This window comes from Syngnathoides biaculeatus, chromosome 10, assembly GCF_019802595.1.
Source record: "Syngnathoides biaculeatus isolate LvHL_M chromosome 10, ASM1980259v1, whole genome shotgun sequence".
Lineage (NCBI taxonomy): Eukaryota > Metazoa > Chordata > Actinopteri > Syngnathiformes > Syngnathidae > Syngnathoides > Syngnathoides biaculeatus.
This window is the reverse complement of record NC_084649.1, coordinates 31,504,953-31,531,246: the sequence shown is the minus strand read 5'-3', so window position 1 is coordinate 31,531,246 and position 26,294 is coordinate 31,504,953. Positions and strand designations below refer to the sequence as shown.

General features: G+C 44.0%; 1 protein-coding gene across 1 annotated transcript in view; it reads left to right on the top strand.

Annotated features, from left to right (window-relative positions):
• The window catches only part of ldlrad2 (low density lipoprotein receptor class A domain containing 2), a 41,942-nt gene extending 16,440 nt beyond the window's left edge, over nucleotides 1-25,502 (top strand). The window contains exons 3-5 of the mRNA XM_061833042.1: nucleotides 9,510-9,659; nucleotides 19,650-19,784; nucleotides 24,792-25,502. Of these exons, the coding sequence (XP_061689026.1) occupies nucleotides 9,510-9,659; nucleotides 19,650-19,784; nucleotides 24,792-25,090 (584 nt within the window). The 3' untranslated portion in view covers nucleotides 25,091-25,502. The remainder of the gene's footprint in view (nucleotides 1-9,509; nucleotides 9,660-19,649; nucleotides 19,785-24,791) is intronic.
• Nucleotides 25,503-26,294: the final 792 nt, after the last annotated feature.

The following is a 26,294-nucleotide window of genomic DNA, read 5'->3' as shown; positions in this document are numbered from 1 at the left end:
TTCTGCTGCCTGCGCTGACCAGTTGCCAGGGAGCTTTCCCCCTTTGAGTATTGCCTCTTCTGTTACCACTGCATAGCCTGTATTGTTCTTTCCATCAGGTGTCCTGGATGAGGACCCATCAACATAGACGACGTGACCTACTCCCAATGGAGTGTCTCTGAGATCTGGGCGTGGCTGGCAGCAGACTTCAGTTTTGTCTGTGCAGCTGTGCGGGTCTCCATCTTCTGGAGTTGGCAACAGGGTTGCAGGGTTGAGAGTGTTGCATCGCTGTATGGTCAGATGTGGTTGTGAGAGTAATGTAGCAGTAATGCTGAGGTGTCTAGCTGGTGACAGAAATGACATCTTGGACTGAGTGAGCAGGATGTCCACCGCGTGGCTGACTTTCAAAGTGAGTGGATGAAACAGGACTATTTCCGCTGAAGCTTGTACTGCCATTGCTGCTGCACAAACTGCTTGAACACATGGTGGCAGTGCAGAAGCGACGGGGTCTAGTCTCTTGGAATAGAATCCCACAGGGCGTGCTTTCCCACCATGATCTTGTAGCAGCACGGAGGTCATGAATCCTTCTCTGCAGTCTGCGGTTTGAATAAATGGTTTGTCATAGTTCGGGAGGGCTAACACCCCGGAACTGGTGATGTGCTGTTTGAGTTCACTGAAAGCTTCTTCTGCTTGTGGTGTCCACGTTATTGGAGCTTTGAGTTCCATCTCGTGAGCATAGATGAGGTCTTGAAGTGGTTGAGTCATTGATGCATAGTTTGGAATCCAACTTCGACAGTAATTGGTCAAACCGAGGAACATCATCATTTGTCTCTTTGTGGTTGGTTTTGGAGCCTCTTGAACTGTTCTTCGTCTGTCATCCGTGAGTCTCTTGCCATGTTTAGAAAGTCTGTGTCCCAGGAATGTGACTTCCTTGAGACAGAATTGGAGTTTTGGGAGCGATGCTTTGTTTCCAGTAGTTGCTAAATGTTTGAACAATGCCAGTGATTGCTGCTGGTTCTCTTCCGCTGTGGGGCTAGCAATGAGGATGTCATCCACATAGATAAGGACTTGAGTAGTTGGTGCGTGTGGATGCAAATTGACACATCTGGTGATTTCGGTGGAGAAGATTGTGGGGCTGTCACAAAATCCTTGTGGCAACCTGGTGTAAGTGTACTTCACCCCATCGAAATTGAAGCCAAACCAGCCTCTAGCAGATGGATGCAGTGGGATTGAGAAGAATGCATTGCTGAGGTCAATAACTGTGAAGAACTCTTGATTTGGCTTTAGTTCGTTTAACAGGCTGTGTGGATCTGGCACACAAGGAGCCCTTGACTTGAGAGCCGCATTCACTTGTCTTAGATCTTGGACCAGTCTCCATGATTGTGAGTCAGCCTTTTTCACAGGGAATATTGGTGTGTTGCACTCTGCTGTGTCGTCTTCAATCAAGATCCCTGCTGTCAACATATTCTGAATGACTGGTCTGATTCCTTCTTTAGCATCTGGTTTCAATGGATATTGTCTCACCCGTGGTCTGTAGGTCGTTTTTGGTTCTATCTTTGCTGGTATGGCAGTTGTCATCAAGCCAACATCAGTTTTGGATGAGGCCCACAATTGGGATGGCACTCCTGGGAAGTCCGTTGCGGCATAATTAGCCATCACTGCCTCCTGTCGTGCATTGAGATGTTTGGTTGGAGTGGCCGTGGTTTGCCAGTAGAGCTTTCTTAGTCTCACTTCTCCCATGGGATAGGTCGTGCAAGTGAAATACCCTCCTCCATGATCCTTCCAATTCTGAAGGCCTGGGTATTGGAACGTGAGGGCCAGTCCCGCCATGCTTTTCCAGCTCATTCCTGGACTCCGAGATAGGGAGACATGGTACAACTTTCTGGGATTCAGGCTTTCAGCTTTTGGAGGAATTGAGACTACTGCCCATGCTTGTCCTTCATCCGTGGCTACTATGTGATTTATGGTGATCTTGGTGGGTCCAAGTTGGTTGAACCTCTTGACCCAATCTGCACTTGTTTTTTTTTCCTTGAAATACTTGAGAGTAACATGGAGTGGCCATTTCACTTGTGGAATTCCCAGTTTTGACGTGAGCATCTGTGTTGCAGTTCTTTCTAGGTCACGGACAACTGAGGTTGGACCAACGTTGTCAAGGTCCAGTGAATAAAATTCATCCGGTGGTCCGTTTCCTTGGCTGACACAGGCGTCCATCTGTTCCATAGATTTGATTGGTTTGATCCCATTTTCCGTGGCAATCAGGTTTATTCTCAGTGCTGTCAATAGATCTCTGCCCATTAGATTCACAGGGCAGGTGTTGCTCATAACAAACTTGGTTTCAATTTGTTGGCCATCTTCATCCTCTACCAACACCGGGTGAGACCATAGTTCGCGTTGTGCTAGGCCTCCAGCTCCTATCACTATGATTTGTCTTCTGGAAGCTTTTACTCCCTTAACTGGATCTATCAGGACTGAATGGTCTGCTACTGTGTCACATAAAAATTTTGTTGGTTTTTTAAATGGCCCAACTTTGAGCCACCGAAATGGTTTGGGTCTTAAGCGGTCTTCCAGATTTAAGATGGAGTTATCGAAAACTTGGATTGATGATGCTTCCTCCGGGTCTGGTGGTTCTTCTGGCTCATCACCCTCATCTTCCTCTCCCTCTAATAGTCATTGATCATATTGTGGATTGAATGGGGGATCTCTTGATGGTCCTCGGTTGCTCCCTCCCTTCCGGCTGTCAGGGAGGGGGCATTCACGTGCCATGTGTCCCTCTTTTCTGGCAGTTGAAAGTAATATATAGTATTCATTTAATATGATTTGAAGTGGAAGCATGATTTCCTGTTAAGTATCAGTTTCAATGTTCACATGTTCCAAGTGCCAACACACCATGCAGCCATACATGACCCACCATTGTCTGGGATTGCAGATCTACGTCACCTGTTTACTAAAATTGAAGAGTTTGTTTTCAAAACGAGACATAGGCATTTTTTTTCCAGATTTACGAAACTCGCGCCAAAATTATCCATTCGGAGCTGGATAATTTTGGCGCGAGTTTCGTAAATCTGAAAAAAAATGCCTATGTCTCGTTTTGAAAACAAACTCTTCAATTTATAACTCAACTGACAAAAAACACTTACCAGTGACAAAATTATCTGAGCAAGGACGATACTGGGAAAGATTAGTAGTGTTTACATCTGCTCTGGACAATGCTGCCAGCCAATCCCTCTGACGTTGAGAAGAAATGTTTTCAGATTGTTCTCCCTGCCTTTTTATAACAGCTGGAATCCTAACTTGTCTCCAGACCTGTTTACCTCAGGCCCTGCTCTGTTGGAGCAGCCAACTGTAAGGAATGGTAGTGTCTACCTCCTCTCAATGGTAGCATATGCGGAAGCGTGGGAATGTTATGTGGAGAGCCGTGCCATTCAAAGCTGTCTCACGTGCCATTCAAAGCTGTCTCACGTCGTTTTTTGTTGACACACATACAAACATGGTGTCAGGAGTGGCTAGACCAATTGACAATACCGTGGATTAATACGCCGTTTCACCATAGGATGCAAAAAAAAAAAAGCAACGATGAAAGCAGTTGAAGGATTTAGTAACACGACGTCAACATGGAGTGAACATTCCATCGCTGGAGGAGATGAAGATGGCTGGCGATTGGCGAGTAACTGGGACAACTTCAGAGCAGAATTTAACCATAACCTAACCCTGGAGGCTGGTTGGTTTGTGCAAGTTTGATCACTTGTGCGTGGAGCTACGGCTGCCGGTACACTTGTTTGTCTTCCAACATGGCGCGAGGCCGGAAATCACCTGATTGTGACGTCATGTGGCAGGCCTCTTATAGAGTTGTTGACATCCCTATTAGCAAAGAGTGTGCTGTGTCATGGTGCAAACCTCCTCTGTTTAAGGAAGACATTTATACTTTGTCAGTCCTCTTTATCTAACATTTCTACAATGCTGTCTTCGAAGGAATCTCCGTTCCCTTTGAGATGGAAATCAAGAATACAGGCACCCCACCCTCCTAATTTGTGCCATGTATTTGTGTTTTGGTTGCTTAGTGTGACTAAGATCTAGACCTGAAGAAGCCTTTTGGACTAATTTGTAAATGTCTTCAACAACCAAAAAGAAGCCCAGTCTCCTTGATTCTTATTTTACAGATAAACTACTGCTACAATTATCAATTTCTTCTTGTCATTTTGGCAATTGCAATATCTATTTTTCAACCATCCATGGAAGATGTAGGATGTGTAAATAATGGAATGACTCCCCTTAAAGCTATAAAGAAAGACAGTTCTTTGGCCTTGAAAAAAATCAACTTTTGTCAATTTTCATTTTTAAGAAACAATTGGGAATAGTATTTTGTGATACATAATGATAAAAATTAATCTCCAATTCTGATAGGATCTATGATCTTATCCATCCATCCATTTTCTTAGCCGCTTATGCTCACAAGAGTCGTGGGGAGTGCTGGAGCCTATCTCAGCTGTCAACAGGCTGAAGGCAGGGTACACCCTGAACTGGTTGCCAGCCAATCGCAAAAGGCATTTAATTTCTCAACGTTGATCTAGGATCAACTTAATAAGGATTCGGTCCTGGAGTCCACTGAGTAGCCAAGACTCATCAGGGCTAGGTTAAACAGAGTACAAATTCATTGGAAAATATAAAATAATTAAACCGTAACTGACACTAAAATATCAATTTTAAGATGTATTATGTAAGACTAGATGTTAATATCCCTCTATTTATGCATATTTCAGCTCCAATGAGGCTCTGTGGAATCTTCAAATAAGTGATGGCACCCTACGGGTTATCAAGTGGGCTATCTTCTGTCATCAAGTGATTTGCTGATAGATCCACGACACTCTCGAGAGGGTTCAGCAGTGAATCCCAGCGTCCTAGGTTTACCCCCTCGGTGACATCAGTTTTCCTGAAGGCCCAGTTGGGGTCTTTCCTCTTTATCCACAGCCACTGGCTGGCCTTTTTCACCGCCTTGGAGAGATCTCTAATTGCCTGCCCATCGGCCTTCCCTCGGACTCCCATCTCTCAGACTAGCCTGGAAGTTGAGGTGGCTATAAACTTTCAGCAGCCAACTTCCACTTGCTGTACCTCTGCTCTCCACCCTTGTTGTTGCACTTCGGGCACAAGTCCTGCATACCTGAGCCCGCTTACGCTCATACGGCTCCTCGACTCTCCCCTCCCAGGGCACTGTGTTCAATGATGAAGACGAGCTTGAGAGAGGCTGACCAAAGCACTAGATCTGGTCATAGGGTGGTAGTTGCAATCTCGACTGGAAAGCAGAGCTTCTTGTCCAGGTCTGCCAGCAGTTTCCAGTCTTGTGCACAGTTGACTGACAAGGGTGGGAGGGCGTTTACCCTCATCCGCTGTTCCTCCAGAAAACCAGCGAGACACTTCAATACTTATTTGTGCCACCAGGTGTAATGGCTTTGAGTAAGGCTGGTCTTGCAACCAACCAGGATGTGCTTCAGTGTTGCAGGATTTGGGCATAAAAGGGCGGTTGGGATCTCTGGCATACCACTGGTTTAGGTTCGTGGGAGAAAGCAAGACGTCATATACAGCTCTGATGGTGAAGCTTGCCCTGAATGCCTCCATCTCCCAAAGCTCTTCCCAGGTAATCTTCCTTGTCTCCACTCCTTCCCAGGCCAACCACTGCCCTTGCTTGGCCTGCAACACAGATTGGGCGCACCTTTGTGCTTCCTCTTCTCGACGTGCCTCCAGGACCACCAGCTTGCGCCGCTCAGCAGTAGTGGCCTTGCTCCATACTGGTCTACTGGCCCCGAGCCCAAGGCCACTCCTCCCCTTCTGCACTCGGCCAACGATGTCCTTGTGTCTGACTGCTGCCTTTGCCTGCTCAGTTGCAGCCACTGGTGTCCACTTCCTCCCAGTGGCCCTTCCAAAAGGCTGCAGAGATCCATGTTGACTTTCTTCCACAAAGCCTTGTTGCAGGCCTTTGGCCATTTGATCAATGCCCTACGCCCCTGGATCTTCCTCTCTGCAGTTGGTTTTAGTGGTGGCTTGGATTCCAGGTTGCGCACCTATGCCTTGTTCCTCCTCCTCCTCCAATGGGACAGGGGTGCTGATGTCCTGCAGACTGTGGTGTGTGTCCTGCTGCTGAACTTCTGCCGACTGACTCCCAAAAAAGTAGCTGTCAATGCGACTTACCCGCTGTCACTGTTTCCTGCCCTGGTGAATTTTCAGGCCCTGAGTGGAGGTAACATTTGCCCAACCAAAAACACAGATTTGGAGCTTAAGGTTCACCCCCTACGTGCCATCAATTCTCCTGAAAGCCCAGTTGGGGTCTTTCATCTTTATCCACAGCCACTGGCTGGCCTTTTTCACTGCCTTGGAGAGATCTCTGATTGCCTGCCAATGGGCCTTTCCTCGGACTCCCATCTCTCAGAGTAGCCTGGATGTTGAGGAGGCTAAAAACCCTCTGCAGCCAACTTACACCGGGTGTACCTCTGCTCTCCAACCTTGCTGTTGCACTTGGGCCGCAAGTCCTGCATACCTCAGCCACTTCCGCTCATATGCTTCCTTGACTGCCTCCTACCAAATATATATTAGCTTCATATGATATTATTCACTTTGATGTGAATACAAGTTTGAAAAAATGTAAAGTGGAGAGCGTTTATTAATGCACAAAGTTGCAAAAGTCTCACTCAACATCCCAGTGGCGGCCGTATTGCCTGCAACGTCATTTAGAGATGTCACACTGCGAAAGTTGGCATAGAAAACATGCTGTGCCACCTGCCATGGCAGATAAACAAGAGAGATTTTTGGATTTTTCTGATGCACCTTCTGAGATTGAAGCTCTTTTTGAAGAAGAGAACATCTCAGAAGCGGGTGAAACGATTGTGGGGGGCAGGGGGGTATTTTAACAACATTTTACCATCTTTTTCGAGCCAGTTTCACTTCCAACTAACAACAGACTCCTCGACAGATGGACGAGGGACCCGATAAAATATTCAAAATGACAGGCCTATAATTGTTCGATTTCCCAACTCCTTTAGAAGTCTTGTGTATGTAGCGTGCACAGGAAGACCCATACAGGGCGAAGTAATTACTTCAGGCGTGCCCAGACACCAGTGGCCGGTGGGGGTGAGAGCTCCTTTCTCCTCCCCGCATGTAGCCGCCCACCTACACTCAGTGCTAACAGCGGCTAAGGCCTAAGTGATGAGTCCATTTGAGCTGATTTTTTTTGGTCAACAACATACTAAATTTTATGTTTTAGGTATCAGTGGCCCTTTAAGTACAATGCCATTAAAAAGGATTTACGTCGTTTTTATTTTATTTTTTTGCAGTTTGGCCACTTTAAGCAAACAAATGTAAATATCACAAAGATAACCAAAGTAAACAAAAGCAGTTTTTAAACTGTATTGTATTAAATGGAAAAAAACACATCAAACCTGCCTGACCCTGTGAAACAAATTATTTGCCCCCTCTTGTTAAAAATAATAAATGAATTGGCTAAACACATTTTTGCCAAGGCTAAGTTCATTTTCGCTTACCACACCCAAGCTTGATAACCTCCACACCTATTCAATCAAGATATAATTGAAAGAGAACCTGTTTGACAAAATAAAGTCGGTCAAAATATTTCAAAAACCTGTATTAAAATGGTACAATTCATAGGAATTCAACAACATTTGATACATCAAGTAATTGACATCTAAATCAACACCTTGAAAGAGTTACAAAAGCCATATCTAATGCGTTAGGATTCCAATGAACTATAGGGAGAGCACATTATCCTCACATGGAAAAAAAAACAAACATTGAACAGTGGTGAAACCTCCCACGAGTGGCCGGCCTACAAATGTTACCCCAAGAAAAAAAGCAATGACTCATTCACGAGCCCACAAAGAAAATAAGGACAACTTATAAAGAACTGCAGGCCTACCATGCCTCAGCTAAGGTTGGTGCTCATTGGGTCATGGCAAAAAATGGGATCCATGGCAGAGTTCCAAAGGAAAAACCACTGCCGACCAGAAAACAAAAAAAAAAAAAAACATAAATGCTCATCTTACTTTTGGAGAAAAAAAAACATCTGATTGATTCACAAAATTTTTTGGAGAATATTATATGGACTGACAAGACGAAAGTTTAACTTTTTGGAAAGCACGTGTCTCATATCTGGTGTCAATTCAATAACATTTCAGAAAAAGAAAATCATGCCAACCGTCAAACCTTGTGGTGACAGTATAAAGGTCTAGGGCTAATTCTTCAGGACCCGGACAACTCACTGTGACTGATGGAACCATGATTTTCTGCTCCTTCCCTAAAAATACTGAAGGAGAATGTTCAGCCATCAGTTCATGACCAAGTTGAAGTGTAATTTGGTTCTGCAGCATGACAGCTATCAAAAATACACCAGCAATTTAACTTCTGAATGGCTTAAAAAAAATAAAAACGAAATCTGGACTTGAAAATGATCGAAATGCTGCGGAGAAAAAACAATTCTGCAAAGAAGAGTGGGCCAAAGACTCATTGCTAAAAAGGCTTGATTTTAGTTGCTTGTGAGGGTGGCCCAACCATGTTTTAGGTGTCGCAGCTACACCTTTTCTATACTTGTTGACACACAAGATCAGATAGCTTTGAATAATGGTTCCCCTTAAAAATAAAATTAGCATTTAAAGAAAACATTTTGTTTACTTGGGTTGTTTGGTCTGAAATTTTCAGCTGTGTGATGATCTCAAACATTAAAGTGATGAAAGTATGGAAAAAAAACATTTGAAAAGGGGCCAAATACTTTTTACAGGACTGTATCTTCACATTTTCAGGTGTGCGTGAATGTGTGTGTGTGTGTGTGTGGTGTGTGTGTGTGTGTGTGTGTGTGTGTGTGTGTGTGGTGTGTGTGTGTGTGGTGTGTGTGTGTGGTGTGTGTGTGCGTGTGCGTGTGCGTGTGTGTGTGTGTGTGTTGTGTGTGTGTGTGTGTTGTGTGTGTGTGTGTGTGTGTGTGTGTGTGTGGTGTGTGTGTGTCTGTATGCATCTATTATGTTCTCAATGTACTGGCACGTTTGGTATTTATCTGTGGCACATGGCCATGGCACAGCTCACGTATGAAAAAAAAATTCCACAAAGAGTGGGTGCGGCATATTAACGAGTGCATGCTGTTGTCCGGAAAATACCTTATGTGACTTTTTTCTTTTTTAATGCATTTGCCAAAACCTGTCCCTGGCCCAATAAAATAAAATAAAATAAAAATCTTACATCCCCTTCGATTGGGTGACAAACAGTTCAGGGTGTACCCTGTCTACTGCCTGATGACAGCTGGGATTGGGTCCTGCACTTCCGCGACACTCATGAGGATAAGTGGCTCAGAAAATGAATGGATGGCTGTAATGCAACAAAATTAGGAAACAGTGAAGTAATGTGAATACCCTCCAGATGCACAGTAAATGTGATTACCAGCCCCAAAAACAAAAAAATTAAAAATCACTCAAATTGTTTTGCGATATGTTTCAATTAGCCTAGCCCCACTTTGATATAGCTGTCACACACTTTCTCCTCAGGATTCAACCAATCAATGTGCAGCAGTGAGCCTTACTTCACATGCAGAAATGGGAAGTGTATCCCACTCAGTCTGGTGTGTGATGATAAGGGCATTGACAATTGCGGGGATGGAAGTGACCTGGAAGAAAATCTACCAACAAGGTGCAAAGGTTAGTGAGGTAATGTGTTGGTAACATTCTATTTGGTCATGATAGCTCCCTTTAAGACACTATAGTTCTGAGGTCCCGGGTTCAATCTCGGACCCCCCCTGTGTGAAGTTTGCATGTTCTCCCTGTGCCTGCATGGGTTTTCTCCTTGTGAGGATAACTGGCTAAGAAAATGGATGCATGGTAACAATACCACCTCAGCGTTGTGCCCCAGCGAAAGCTTCCTCCGCGGTGCCCAAGAAGTTGTTACTCCACGGGCCTTTTTTTCATTTTTGGGATCCAGCGGGAGGAATCAACCACATTGTGAGGGAAATGGCATGGCCACAGTGGAACCTACAGGGATTTCCTCCAGGGCTCCGGACAGGGCACCTTTCATTTTGTTGGACCCTGCATTGTGGTTAGCCTCCTCAATGATGAGGCTTTTTAGCCAGCAAAGGGTGGTTCAAAAATTTTTCAAAAGAATCGTGACCCTGTGTGGTCCCCTCCTCGAGCAGTCACCTTTTCATGGTGGAGGAGTTTGTGTGTCCCGATGATCCTGGGAGCGAAGTTGTCTGGGGCTTCATGCCTCTGGTGGGTCACCCATGGCAAACAGGTCCTCGGGGAGGGACCAGACAAAGCACGACTCCAAAACCCCGATGATGACTTCAAAAATTGGATCTTGGTTTCTTTTACCCAGATGCGTGTCACTGGGGCCCCCCTCTGGAGCCAGGCCTGGAGGTCAGGCTCGGAGGCGAGCTCCTGGTGGCCGGGCCTGCATCCACGGGGCTCAGCCGGGCACAGCCCGAAAGGGTAACATGGGTCCCCCTTCCCATGGGCTCACCACCTGTGAGAGGGGCCATAGGGGTTGGGTGCAATGTGATCTGGGCCGTGGCAACCAGTTCGGGGTGTACCCCGCCTCCTGCCCATTGAGAGCTGGGATTGCCTCCAGCACTCCCTGCGACCCTTGTGAAGATAAGTGGCTAAGAAAATATTATATATATATATATATATATATATATATATATAATATATATATATATATATATATATATATATATATATATACATACATACACACACAAATACAGTGAAGAAAATGAGTATTTGAACACCCTGCTATATTGCAAGTTCTCCCACTTAAAAATCATGGAGGGGTCTGAAATTTTTATCGTAGGTGCATGTCCACTGTGAGAGAGATAATCTAAAAAGGAAAAATCCAGAAATCACAATGTATGCTTTTTTTAACGATGTATTTGTGTGATACAGCTGCAAATGAGTATTTGAACACCTGTCTATCAGCTAGAATTCTGACCCTCGAAGACCTGTTAGTCTGATGATGAAATAGCAGTATCGGTTGATCGGGAAGACGGAGGAATACTTCCAAACAGATTTGAACATGTGGCTGTAAATAATACTGCCGAGCGGCAGAGCTGTGAGCTGAGCTCGCTCCCCCGCAAGCGAGCTCCGAGGCTCGACGGGGAGCTCGGCGGAGCAAGCTCATCAGACTCCGCGTCATTCTGCCCGAAGAATCATCCAAATATTCAACATCCACAGGTTCAAATCTGTATGGAAGTGTTCCTCTGTCTTCACAGCGCCCTTGAAAATTTGTAATTGTCAACAAAAATCTTCTCAAAACACTATTAAATGAGAGCGGATTTGACATCACATTGTCAAGATAGAGTACATATTACATGCCCAATTGGATACATTGTTAATGCAAACCACTGGAATTCACCTTTAAATTTGCCGTTGACGGTTTGGATCATACAGAGGAGTCATGGCAGAAAGTTTTGTGGTCAGATGAGACCAAAATGGAACTTTTTGGTCATAATTCCACTAACCGTGTTTGGAGGAAGATGAATGATGAGTTCTATCCCAACACCATCCCTACTGTGAAGCATGGGGGTGGTAGCATCATGCTTTAGGAGTGTTTTTCTGCACATGGGACAGGACGACTGCACTGTCTTAAGGAGAGGATGACCGCAGCCATGTATTGTGAGATTCTGGGGAACAACCTCTATCCCTCAGTCAGGGCATTGGAGATGGGTCGTGGCTGAGTCTTTCAACATGACAATGACCCGAAACACAGGAAACGCAAGAAAGGTTTGACTTCTGTAATTGCAAACAAAGGCTACTGTCAGGTTTAAAAGCTTGACTCTCTCTTAAAAGAAGGCGAACAGACAAGGCTTCAAGTTCTACTTGCTGCAAGGGGAGCGACAGGACTTCCCTGCTTCCAACCAACTCCAACTTGTGTCTCCTTGCAGCTTCTTTTTACTCAGTGAATCACATAATGAGTGTGTGTGTGAGTGTGTCACAACCATTGAAGGCTTGCGACACATAAACTAAGATGTGTCAGACTGTTTGATTGTTTACATTTGTTCGATTGATTACATCAAGTTAGATTGATTACATCAACACAATGAGTTCAAAGGTACAAGCTTGGTGGTGATGTGTAACCAACTACGGTTTGAACAAAATGAGAATATATGGATGATTATTTTAACAGCTAATGTACCAAATATTAACATTGGTTTTCTCAGGAGTTCAAATACTTATTTGCAGCTGCATCACAAAAATAAATTGTTGAAAAAAATTATGCATTGTGATTTCTTATTTTATCTTTTTAGATTCTCTCTCACAGTGGAGATGCACCTACAATGAAAATTTCAGACTCCTCCACGAGTTCTAAATGCGATAACGTGCAATATAGCAGGGTGTTCAAATACTTATTTTCTTCACTGTATACATATTTATATTTATAAAATTTGAATTTAAAGAATGGATGTTGCTCTGGTGGACAAAAAAGGGATTCACACAAGCACCCCCTAACCCCCCATTACTAGAGAAGTAGAATGCTCGGTCTTTGTCCATAATCAAGAAAATTTACATGATGGCTCTGCTCATGAAGGGTAATTCCTACGTTCAAAATTGCCCTTTGTTTTGTATCAGAAATGTGGCAGAATTCACAGGGAGGAGTACACCTAGCATGCTATTAGGGGCTTCACTGAGAAAGCAACAAACTAAGAGCAGAGAGGGTGGTTTTTGAATGTACTTGCATGATGACTGATAGAATGTAAATAATTGCAAACAAACACACACACACATTGTTCACCAGACAATGTACTCTGTTAAATCACAGCCATTCTACTTTGTTCCTCATCCCGGCATGAACACCGCTGGGCACAAGAACACCACCTCTGAGCAGAAGCATCAGCAAGTGGGCAGAAGACAGAAGTATGTACGAGCCTCCATTAAGATATGCACTGGGATTGTCAGTGTGAATGAGCACATCTGGGTGTTTTGGGAACCAAAAACCATGAATGAATGGCCAGGTCAAGTTACTCCTCAGAGCTTGCAACCCTGCCTTGAGGCCTCCGGACAGATAACTGTAGTGAGCTGTCAGACCTGACTTCAAAAGGGGAATTACGAAAGAGAAACCTGTTTACGTATGGAAGATTGTGAAACACCTCCCCAACAGCAACCCCAGGCAATTGTGGTAGGTGGTACAGCAGACCAGCAATTTTGGGTACCAGACAAATACACTTGAAACCCAAACTTCCCTTTATCTGAGGAGCTGCATGTTTTTTGTATGTGTTGAACTACCACCTGACTATCACTCTTATCGTAGCCAGATTTTGCCCACAAACCCTTTGCTGATGCAGGCACAGGAGGTGAAACAGACAGGGTTAACTTGCAAGAGGCGCAAACCCTACCCCCAAATGTTTCAGTTTTCCTAGATAACAACAAGGCTCCGGAAACGTCATAGAAAAAAAGATCATCCTGGATTAAAGGAGGCACAGGGCAGATCCTTCCACCCTCTTCATCAATAGCAACCACATGGAGCTTGGCCACACCTTTACCTTCCTTAGCACTGTGATCGCTGCAGAACCTCCTTTGACTTTGAAACACCTTGGCTGTCACCAAGAAGGTACAACAGTGGTTGCACATACTGAGGGTGCTTAGCAGAAATATCTAACCGACGTTGGTCATGACCTTCTACAGATCAACCACTGACATTATTATTCTGACATAATGCATCACAGCGTGTTTTCCCACCGCAACAAGACAGAATAGAAGAAGCTCTCGTTCCAAGTTGTTGTGAATTTGTCACCAATTAACAGACCCATGGGAAAGTTAACTGTTTATTAAGCCTAACCTCAATGCCACACATTATTGAGTCTGAAGAAGGGGTTATCCCCAGCGCCTTCATTAACCACCCACACATTCTTGCAGGTCCAGGAACTCAAATCACCCTTCTTGTAGATTGAACTGTCATGGATCAGGTTGGAAATAGGACCCAGATACAGAAAAGACAGGGAGGTGAGGTTTTTAATGAGTGTTTATTGATCAGGAAGTAAACCAATGAATCCTTGATGGCTGTGAAAATTCCCAAGAGATTTAAGAACAAAGACAGTTGTGTTGGCTAGGCTACAATCTTGACACACACACACACATACATCAGGGTGCTGGAGCAGCAGCCCTCACAGTATCCCCCCTCCTGCAGGTACCACAAGGCCCACGAACAGATCGATCCGGGAGGGCACGCTTTGAAGTCGCGGATCAACAACTTGCACAGGACAAAAGAAGCTGGAGCCCAACTCTGCTCCTCTGGACCACAGCCGTCCCAGTTGATAAGGTACTGGGGGCCGCATCCCAGGTGATGCACATCCAGGAACTTGGAAACAGCACAAGCTGACCCCAATGGGGAAGGGTGGAGGGTGGGGGTAAAGAGGATTGGACAAAAACGGCTTCACTTGTGAAACGTGGAAGGTGGGGTGAATGCGGAGGGACATGAGGACCCTAAGGATACACCAGAGCACTCTCTCAAAGGGGTCAATGAAATGGGGGGAGAGTTTTTTGGAGTCATCCTTAAGAGTCAGATGTTTTGTAGTGAGCCACACCTTTTAAAAAACAATGTAAGGAGGTGCAGGGATGCGGTGATGGTCTGCTTGAATTCGAGACTTGGCAGAGGACTAGAGAACAGTGGCACATGCCAGCTTCCCGATCTTGGAGCACTGGCGCATATGGACCTGCACAGATGGAACTGAAAGGTCCCGCTCTTGTGACAGGAACAGTGGTGTGGTTGATAACCCAAGGAGCTTTGAAAAGAGGACATGGCTAGGGAGGTACTGGTTAGGGAATTATTGCCATACTCAACCCAGGCTAGGTATGTGCTCTATGAAGCGGAGCAAGACTGGTAAATGCAATGGAGTAAAGCTTCCAGCTGCTGGTTGGTGCGGTCATATTGCCCTTTAGTCTGAGGGTGATAGCCAGAGGCCAAACTGACACTAATACGCATAGCGGTGCAAAACAATTTCCAAACCTGCGAGGTGTATTGGGGGCCTCTGTCAAAGACTATATCTGATGGGATGCCATCTCAGCACAAAACGTGCTGAACCAGCAGATCAGCGGTGTCTTTGGCTGATGAGAGCTTGGGAAGTGCCAAGAAGTGTGCTGTTTTGGAAATCCTGTCCACTGCTGTGAGAATGACAGGGTTCCCATTTGACAAGGGAAGCCCAGAGATGAAGGGCAGGGTGAGGTCGCCTGGGGGTTTGAAAGTGTAGGGAGAAAGACTGAGTTCGGTTTGGAGGAAGTCTTATTTCGAGCGCAGTGTGTGTACGTGGATGAACAATTGGGTTTCTTTCTCCATGGTGAGCCACCTGAAGCGTTACGGAGAAATTTTAGTGTTCTGCAGATTCCAGGGTGATGGGTGAGTCGTAATGAATGGGCCCACTGTAGCACCTGGGGGCGGACGGAAATCAGGGACCAAGAGGGAGTTCCAGGGAACCCCACCAGGATCTGCCTGTTTGTCCTGACCCTCTTTTACCAAACTTTGGATTTCTAGAGTGTGCCCAGAAAGCAACAGTGAGACAAGATGGGCTCTGGACCCTGAGGGTTTACCTCTGAAGTGAACTGGCAAGGCATTTGCTTTGGTGTTCTGGGCCCCTGACAGCTCGAGGTAAAGGTGAATCGATCAAAAAATAAAGCCCATGTGGCTTGATAGGAATTTATTCACTTAGCGGAACTGATGTATTCCATGTTTTTGTGGTCAGTCCACACAATGACTGGGTGTACGGCCCCCTCCAAGTAATGCCACCATTCCTCCAATGCCGTCTTCACTGCTAAAAATTCTCGGTCTCAGACTCTAATTTCTAATTTCTCTTTGGCCGGAACAACTTGCGTGAAAGGAATGTGCATGTGTGGACCTTGCCATCAGTCGGGGAACACTGAGACAGCACTGCACCAACCCATGCCACTGATGTATCGACTTCAATGATGAATTGGCATTCAGGATCCGGGCGAACAAAAATAGGAGCAGAGGAAAAAAAGTCTTATAAAGTCACCAAATGCCAGATCATTGTCGTTGAAAAGGTTTTAGGGTTGAGATGAGTGTAGTGAGAGGTGCTACCACCCAATCATACTTTCGTATAAACTGTCAGTAGAAATTGGCAAAGTCAAGGAACCGCTGCAGCTCTTTTTTTTAGGTTGGGGTAGGCGACTCTGTGACGGAGGTTACCTGAGCTGGATCCCTTTGCAGCTGTCCTTCTGTAATCCCGAACCCCAAAATAATGGTCTTAGAGATGTGGAATTTGTATTTTTCAGCCCTAGATTTTGTTTTTTAGGAGTCTCTGAAGCACATGGCATATGTGTCAAACGTGATTAGTGTCAAACCGGATTTCATCAAGGTAAACACAAAAAATTTCCCAATCATGTCACCTCGGACGTCATTAATGAGTGCCGGAAAAACAGCAGGGGCATTGATCAAACCAAAAGGCATGACCAGATCTTTGCAGTGCCCACTATGGGTTTTCTTCTGTAATCACGAACCCCAAAATGATGGTTTTAGAGATGTGGAATTTGTATTTTTCAGCCCTGACAAAGATTTTGTTTTTGAGGAGTCTCTGGAGCACATGGCATATGTGTCAAACGTGATTAGTGTCAAATCGGATTTCATCAAGGTAAACGCAAAAAATTTCCCAATCATGTCACCTTGGATGTCATTAATGAGTGCCGGAAAAACAGCAAGGGCATTGGTCAAACCAAAAGGCATGACCAGATCTTTGTAGTGCCCACTATGGCTTTTAAAAGCCAAAAGCCCTTCACTCGTCACCCTCCCGAATGCAGGCCAGGTGGTAGGCTTGACTCAGATCCAACCTGGTAACGGTTGTTGTACCATGAAGAGGGAAAAGGCTGAGTCAATTCAGGGCAATGGGTATTTGTTCTCGATAGTGATCTTAATAAGTCCACAATAGTCCATGCATCAGTGGAGGGTCCTATCTTTCTTTCCAACAAAAAGAAGCTACCAACTGGGGATGAGGAAGGCCAAATGATATCCGTGGCTAGTGACTCATTGATATAGGTCTCCATGACCTCCTGCTCGATGTGAGAGATGTTTCAAGGTGGCTGCTAGGTAACGGGGCACCGGGCTGGAGATCTATTGTGAAATCATAAGGTCTGTGCGGGGGTAGAGAAGTGGCCTGTTGTTTACTGAAGGAAGGTCATGGTAAATGGAAGGGACACCAGACAAGTCAAGGGGTTCACTTTGAGTATGGCCGCTAGAGGGCACTGCAGCTGACCACAGGCAGTTTTAATGGCAGTAATTGGTTCATGAGGTAATCTTGGGCATGGTTCAGTCAAGGCTGGGTTTATGAAGCCTCAGCCACTGAAAACAATAGGAACTTGAAGGGAAGGGAACACATGAAAACTTAGACACTCAAATTACCTGACAATTTGAAGGAAATGGGAGCGGTCTGCTGCTAAAATCAGGTGTCCATCAAGGGCCGTAGCGCCTTTGGAATTGGTCAGAGCCGACTGATAAATTCCCATTTGATTAACTAAACAGAGGTCTTTTAGGTTCTCATCTGCTCCCGAATCTACTCGAGTTAGGACTGGCAAAGACAGGTCATTCCAGCAAAAAGTAGCAGAAACTTGAAAACGGACCAATGGGGAGGATTTCATATCAAAAATCTCTAACCCCTCCTTCATTGGAGAGCCTGGACATTTGGACATAAAGCAATGTACTGACCTGCCTCACCACAGTAGAGGCATGTATTGGATGCCATCTTGTGCATCCTTTCTACAGCTGTTTGGTTTGGTCAAGTTGTACAGGTTCACTGGCCTCGGAAGGCAGGGCTGGCAATGAAAACTGCATCTCAATGGGTGAACGACGTGTCGTTGAGAAGAAAGTGGGAAGACCAATCTTGTGCCCGGGAGTTACGTTCCCTTCTACGGTCACGGAGACGATAATCCAATTTTATCGAGAGATCAATAAAAGGATCTAGGGAGCTCGGCTAATCCCTGGATTCCAATTCATACTTAAGTGATTCACTAAATGTCCTCCAAAACACTTCCTTTAGCATGTCATCATTATCATCATCACTGCGAGAGCCTTGTTTGAGGGACGTGAGCCGTTTACAGATTGTCTTCTGTACTCTAGGTGATTAAAATATTTTCTCATCTCAATGGTAAATGTGGAATATGATGCACAGAGGGCAGACTGTTTCTCCCATTCTGCCCGGGCCCACAAAAGTGCGGTACCTTTGTGACTGCCAATGAGGTAAGTTATTTTCGCTTTATCTGTGGTGTACGACTGCGGTTGGTGTTCAAATACGAGCGAACATTGAACCAAATAAGTATGACATGATCCAGGATTACCGTCCTAAAGAGTTGCCGCTGGGACAAATGTTTCACATGCTGCGTGGGTGACTGGAGCTGTGGGAACGGTGGACGCTGCGGTGGGTGCCACTGGACTCTCTGAAGCGATTTGTTCTCGGAGAGATGTGAGAGCTTGTGAAAAGTTATGTACCTTTTGTATCAGCAAGGTGAGGGCTTGGTCGTGCTGTTCAAGGACGATGGTCGGTCTAGTGAATGTTTGGCGGATGGGGTTACTCTCCAGTAGGTCAGTGGTGTGTCCAGACTATGCTGTCATGGATTGGGTTGAAAGTAGGACCCAGATGCAGAGAGGACAGGGAAATAAGGTTGTAAACAAGTATTTATTGATCAGGAAATGAATCAAAGCACCCTGATAGCAGAAGGTCAGCAGGTGGTTGCAGAGATCCAGACAGCAGACTGGAGACAAAAAAGACAAAAAGGATAGGGCTGCAAAAATTCCCATGAGTTTTAAGAAACAAACACAAGTTGGCTAGGCTCCAAACTTGACGTGGTTCGTTGATAGTCTGGCATTGAGTTCGAGTCCCACAGCATCTTAAGAACAGTCCGGTTAATTAGGTTGATAAGCTGCAGCTGTTGGACTCTACCTTGCTCACATACATACACACACAGACACACACATTTCAGGGTGTTGGAGCAGCGGCCCTGACATGGACAAACAAACACCACTGGATCTCTTTGTATTCAGGCTGGCTGATTTACTGCCCTCACACTGAAGATTTGATCTCCATGGCTTTGAACTTCAAATATCTTACTTATTCAGACTTTGTGACATCAGATTCTCCCATTGAAGGTTCTGGAATTATGTCACCCGTTCTTATGCAAAGGTCCATGATTCATCACCGGTGACTACTCTTCTTAGCAACCCTGAATTCTTTGATATCATCATCACACACTGCTTCTTGCTTGAAGATCTGACAGAGAATTTGTACTGAATACAAAAGCATGTGGAAAAAAACATTCACTGACTGCAGAGCTGAAGTTACAGTTATAAATGCTCGAGGGATTATATTGAAGATGAAAACTAAAATTTGTAGTTTTTGACAACACTTTACAGTATTTCGGAGCTAGATACTGACAGTATTTCAGAGCACTCCAAACAATTTCAGGACTGTTGCCTCACTGTCTTACTTCATCTGTCTATTCAAATATGTTTGCAATGTTTTAAAAAGTGTGTTAATAACATCGTGTTTTGATAGATTTGAAAAGGGGTGTGGAAGTGGTAAAACCTTTTTTGTTTTTGTTCTTATGGACCACAAAACAGGGGTTTAGTGTATGACTCTTACCTACAAAACATTGCCTCTGTGATTAGGTTGTTGACCAAAGTCTGTCCTTCATCACCAGGTCAGCTTCTACCTCCTGAGCCACCAACGCCAATAGCAAGTGCACCTCCATCTTTTTTAAATCCGACAGTGTCAAATCCCAAACACTTCAACTGTGGCATTGCAGACAGCACTCCTAGTTATGAGTTGGTGGCAGGTAAGTTGAATAACTTCGGCATATATGCATTTTATACTCCACTTATACTCATGAAGGTGATCACTATGCTGGAGGCTGTCCCAGCTGACTGTGGGCAGGAGGCAGGGTGTACCTTGAACTGATTATTACTGTATATTATTCGTGAATGAAACTATGGATTCATAGTCTGTCGTGTCCACCATCACAACAGCTATCACCACTTGCATGTTTTTATGTTTAGATTACTTTTTATAGTTTTATGTGAATCCCAATAATATTTTGTACGGTAGTTTTAAGTAGATCACAATAACGTTTTTTTATGGTAGTATATACTTAACATCTCTAAAATTTGCTCTGTCTTCCTTTATCATGCTATTTTTTAATCTTACCGATGAACACAGAATGTGGGAATGGCAACCCTAAATGGACAAATATAATACCTGCACCTCACATGCATATACAGTGGTGCCTTGATATACGCGTTTAATTCTTCCCGTGACTGAACTCTTTTCTCAAGTAGCTCTTGTGTCAAAGCCGATTTCCCTATTGAAATTCATGTATATTGCATTAATCTGTTCCGGCCTTTAAAATGCCACCCCATTTTTTATTTTCCACATCTTTAAATAAGAAAAGTGTATTTTAAAATAACAAATAGTGTATTGTATTTTATAAAATTGTATAAAATGCTTTTATAAAGTGTACTTACTTTGGAAATGAGACAACTTTTGGATACTGGTGGAGGGTGGAGAAGGCAGATGGAGGATGTGTGTGGAGGAGGTGGTTTGTCACTCACTTTCACTCACTCTCTTTACACTCTCTGAGCGAAATTGCAACAAGTTTGTTTTTCGTTCACTTTTGCTGAACTTATCTTCATTATTCAATTATTAATCCATTAATTAATGGATCAATTGAAACACAAATAATCTATTTTAGATGAAGAGTGCCATTATACTTCTCTTATCGCTTAATTTAAAAAAATACTGTGCTATTTAAAAATAGGTGAGTTACAGAGTGGGTTTGTGAGGAAAGCTCTGTGCAATGAGCCCCGACTTGGATTTTTTTCCTCTGTGTACTTCAGCTTCCTTCTATATTCGTAAAATATGTTAACTCCACACCACTCCAGATTTTTCTCCACCTCTCGCTTTAGTCATCTGGGATTGACACCATTTTTTTTTTTTTTACGGCTCATCTAAAAAACCACAGTACATGTTCCTTACAAATAGGGCTTAAATTACAAGGGCAATAGTCAGACTTTGAATTTTTTTTTAAATATTGTAAAAATTGCTGTAACAAATACTGAAAGCTGTAAACAAATACATTTTATGTATAAAATTTTGTCAGTCATTATAGCTTGCGCTCTGTTTTTACTTGTTTATAAACCATGAGTTTTGGTTGACTGTGGTCTATAAATAAATCTTGTCCACTTTGAACTAGCTAAGAACAAAGATTTAATTACAGATCAACCCACACTTGGTGCAATAAATATGACAGAAAATGTTTGATAGATGATTATCCATCCACATCCCTTTTTCCAAGCCACTGATACTCAAAAGGGTCATAGGAGTGTTGGAGCCCATCCCACCTAATTTTGGCTGAAAGTTAGACTACACCCAGAACTGGTCGCCAATCAGTCACAGAGCATACATATATAAACACCATCACTGAGTGGGAATCAATCCCACACTGCCCACACCAAAGTCAGGCACGTGTATCAGTCACTTTAACAACTCAATCATTAATTGAAAACACTTTCTGGGAATAATCTAACACAGATTTTGCTTTTTTTTTTTTTTTTTTGTCAGACCAACCAGTGTCAGTCAGTGGTACTTGGTCGAAAAATATTATCAAACTCATATCAGTGATCTCTTTTCAGGAACCTTTTGATGTGAATGAATGATAATAGCTAGAAGAATTATCAGCACACTCAACGGATGCCTGGTGCACAAATCAGTGTCCCTATCCCAAACAGTTATCATAGTGTACCTATAGGTTGGTCAGTGGTGTATTACTTTCCAAAAAAACAAAAACAATGTTTAGTCCTTAACATTAAAAGAGAGAGCCATTTTCAGCACTTTTATGTCTTTTTTTTTAAAATAATATACCCATGTGGGAACTGACTCTTGATATTTGAAAAAAAAAAAAAGAACAAATTTCGACATCTTGGCCTGATACCAGGAAAAGACTGGCTTTGCTTGTGACATAGAACTGTGGTGCAGTGTTTCAATTTTTAATATTTTTAAGGTTATTTGTCAAATTTATGAGAATATGACTGTTGTCAGAACAGAATACACTTTAATTTGTAGGATTGGATTGCACATAACATTATTATTTATTGATGGGAAAGTATCTATGCATGGGCGGCATGGTGGATCAGCTGGAAAGCGTTGACCTCACTATTCTTAGGTCCCGGATTCAATCCCGGACCTGCCTGTTTGGAGTTTGCATGTTCTCCCCATGCCTGCGTGGGTTTTGTCCTGGCACTACACTTTCCTCCCACATCCCAAAAACATGCAACAATAATTGGACACTCTAAATTGCCCCTAGGTGTGATTGTGAGTGCGGCTGTTTGTCTCCATGTGCCCTGCGATTGGGTGGCAACCAATTCAGGGTGTACCCCGCCTGCTGCCCGTTGACAGCTGGGATAGGCTCTAGCACCCCTCCCCCCGACCCTTGTGAGGATAACCGGCTAAGAAAATGGATGGATGGATGGATGGATGGATGGATGGATGGATGGATGGATGGATGGATGGATGGATGGATGGATGGTTATCTGTGCATGCTTTTGTCTGTCTCATATTCTGAATTATAGTTTTCCTCACTACAACATGGCTCACGTTACACGCCTGTCTCGTACAATTCACCACTGCACTCTCTGATTATCACTACAGCACCTGTTTTTATTTAGTTTTAAGACGCCCCTTATTTACATGGACGTTACAAAAAGGAGACGGCAAGCAAAACAGTTGGAAACAAAGTGTACATGTTTGTTCACGTGCGTATGCATGTGTGGAAGATTGCTGAATACATGTATGGTCATCATTTCTTTAACAGGCAGCAGTTCTTACAGTTCTGTTGATTAGACGTTTTTGTTCTTGCTATCTCCTGCTAGGAGGCTGCCACGTTATCTAGAGCAGAGCAAAGAATTTCTTTATTGGAAGCAGATGTATGATAATTATGATCACAATTATTCCTACAATTGTGTTCTGCGTCCCGATGGGCTCGGGGACTGTACACCATTGTCAACCGTACTAAGTACTGGATCACCTGCCAGCCACCCCCGCATGACGTGTTGCTCTGCTGCGGTACGTAGGTTGGGCGATCACGACAAAATAAATAAATAAATAAATAGATAAATAATGGTTCGTACAGGGGCCCAGTCATTAGAGAAAAGGACATGAAAAGTGACATGAAAGTGACATGAAAGAACAGATGGTTTGGGAACGCCTTGGGATCCCTCCGGAAGAGCTGGAAGAAGTGGCTGGGGAAAGGGAAGTTTGAGTATCGCTGATGAAGCTACTTACCCCACGACCCGACCCGGAAAAGCGGGAGATAATGGATGGATGGATTGATGGATGGCATCTGTATGGTGCTGCTCGTCTTTACGTGGAGGAAGAGTTTCCTCATCTCATCAGTGAGGGATGGAGGGAGCAAATTGGAAGAGGACGCCTATGCGTACTTCTTCAATGATCGTGTTTGCAATCATCATGTGACAATGCTGTAGTTGAGTGAATTTCAAGCCTCTTCATGCTTCTCCTCCACCATCAACACAAGCCTCTTTGCCTCTCTCAGAAGGCATATGTCTCCTCCACCCTCCTCTGGAATTTGTCCTGGGCGGACACACTGCCAAAGCCTAAGGAAACGATACCTTCCATATCATGTGTTAAACGTTGTGAGCATTGAGGACTCCTCGCTTAACTTGATGGCCCAAAAGGGTTTTGAAATACATTGCCCCTGCTAACTTGGATGTCATATCTTCTAATGTGGGTAGGGGACAGTGTGGCGAAACGGTGGGGCAGGCAGGCAGGACCAACGGAGACACCCGTCACCTGCCCCTCTACTTTGAAGGAGCCAGTCTCTCGCGATGTACAAATGGGGGACACGCCAGCATCACCGCAATTGCCATGGAGAAAACTAAAGAGAGACCATAAATAGGAGGCCAGCTTGCTAGAACGTGTCTTTATGTGAGTGCAAACGATGTAGCTGCCACACCTCAATCAGGCAACGAGATGGATAATAGGCTGATGTCTTTTTTTTTTTTTGGCACGCCGACACATAATTGACCAAACTACCTCAGCGATCAACTGGTCGATCGCAATCGAAATGTTGACCTACGGTGTCTCAATCGCATTATAACCAGGTTGACTGCTTTGGTGATAGGGAACAGTCAATGAACCTGGGAGCAAGTTTGCGATAAGCCACCCAGAGTGGAAGCTCTCAATTTGAGCAGAAAATTTATTCAGTTCATGTTGGAGCACAGGAAGGCAGTCCATGAAAGCAACAATCACAGAATTGGTAAGCAAAGTGTCAAGGTCAAACATGAAGCAGGATCAATCATCCAAGAAGTCAGTAACAGTGAGACAAGGGAATGCAGGAAAGTGACAATAAAGTACAACAATCTGGCAATTGGCCAGACAACACGTGGCAATATATATAGACGGTAATTAAGGTGAACGAGAAGCAGGTGGGCGCGCAGCTCTCTGGAGCAGGTGTGCTCGACGTCGAGTAAGGACACACCCATGCCAGTCTGCTGCTTAACAACAATTCTTGGTCGCACCACATATGCTATTCTGAATGGTTGTATTTGTACTTGTGCCCTTTCATTGACTGGGAACCACTCCAGGGCGTTTACTTCCTATCACACAAAATCAGCTGGGAAAGACTCCAGTTCCTCGTATCCTTGAATAGTATCAGCAGTATACACATTGGATGGATCGATAAGTAGATTTTAAAGGTTATACTGTGCATAAACGTTTTGTTCCAAATCCAAGAACATTAAAAAATCAAAACGTTTTTTTTTCTCTTTCTCAGACTCTCCAGGCTCTCTGCCCCTGTTTGTTCTCTTCATCATCCTGGGGTTGATGGCAGGATGTGCAGCGCTCTGCTGGTGCTGCTGGTCCCCAGGCTGGTTCATATGGCGCATGAGCATTTTCCGTTTTTTGCCGTGCTGCAACTCATCGTGCGCCACGTGCCAACTTTGTGCTCAGAGTTGCACTCAAAGCAAGGAGCACCGCCTGGCAAAGGTCAGCCCACAGTCGCAGGCGAATGGGACACCAACAGGTGTGGGAGTCACAAATGCAGATGAAACTCTATCCACTGCTGCACTTTAGACAAAAGGACTGTATGCTTGATCCCATTTGGCAAACCTAAAAATGGGTCTTGATCAGTCATCAGAGATTACTGAACATGGACACTGACTGTATTGCGCACAGCTACCCTTTTGGGAAATGTGTCTATAAAATGTCTGAAAGCATTTGAATACTGGAATATTTGTGTTTGTGCTTTACATTGATGTGTTTATGAGAAGCAGGGTGTAGAATTGTGTTTGATTGTATTAAACATCTGAGTCTTCATAGCGTATTTCACTTCTAGGGCTTCTCATAATATATGATTGCAGTTTGGAAACCCCTATGCCCCTTTTTTTTCCCTTCGAGAATAGTTTGTAGGTTCCAGCACTAGTCAAAACGCAGTACTCTGATTAATACTTTGTTGACTGAATAAGAAATAAACCAAATATTAGTCAATCTCAGGGGGCCGGCATATCATACAATTTTAAACAATGACAATGTTGTTAATTCATAGTTTGCCTAACATCTTCAATTAGCAATTAAACATGAATTGCTAATGTTGTGTTGATGTTGGATACTACAGTATATGATGGAAATATAGATTCGGGTCAATCAAGTCTGCTGTCATAATTTCAGTCTTCCATGAAAGCCAAAGCAAGCCAATCACAGTTTTTTCAGCCAAAGTCAGCTACACACCCCCTAATTAAACCTTTATTGATGATGCAGTCTAGGTTGACATCCATCCATTTTACAAGCCGCTTAACCTCACAAAGTTTGCAGGAGTGCTGGATCCTATCCCAGCTAACTGCAGGCGAAAGGCGGACTCCAGCCTTAATTCTCAGTTGCAGATATCAACATCATCACTGACCGGGAATCGATTCCACACTGCCCACACCAAGTCAAGTGTGTGTACCACCACATCATCAGTGACACTGGGTTAGACATTTTTAAAGTCATTCATACAAAACGTTAAAATTTTATTGCATATGATACAGTTGACCATGATATACTACTCAAACGACTGGAGAACTTGGCACGTATTTTCAGAACTGTACAAAATTGGTTCAAAACATACACAGAGAATAGGAAATGCTTTGTGATAATAGATACAGTGAAGAAAATGAACATCCTGCTATATTGCAAGTTCTCCTACTTAAAAATCATGGAGGCGTCTGAAATTTTCCTCAGAGGTGGATGTCCACTGTGAGAGAGATAATCCAAAACAAAAAATCCAGAAATCACAATG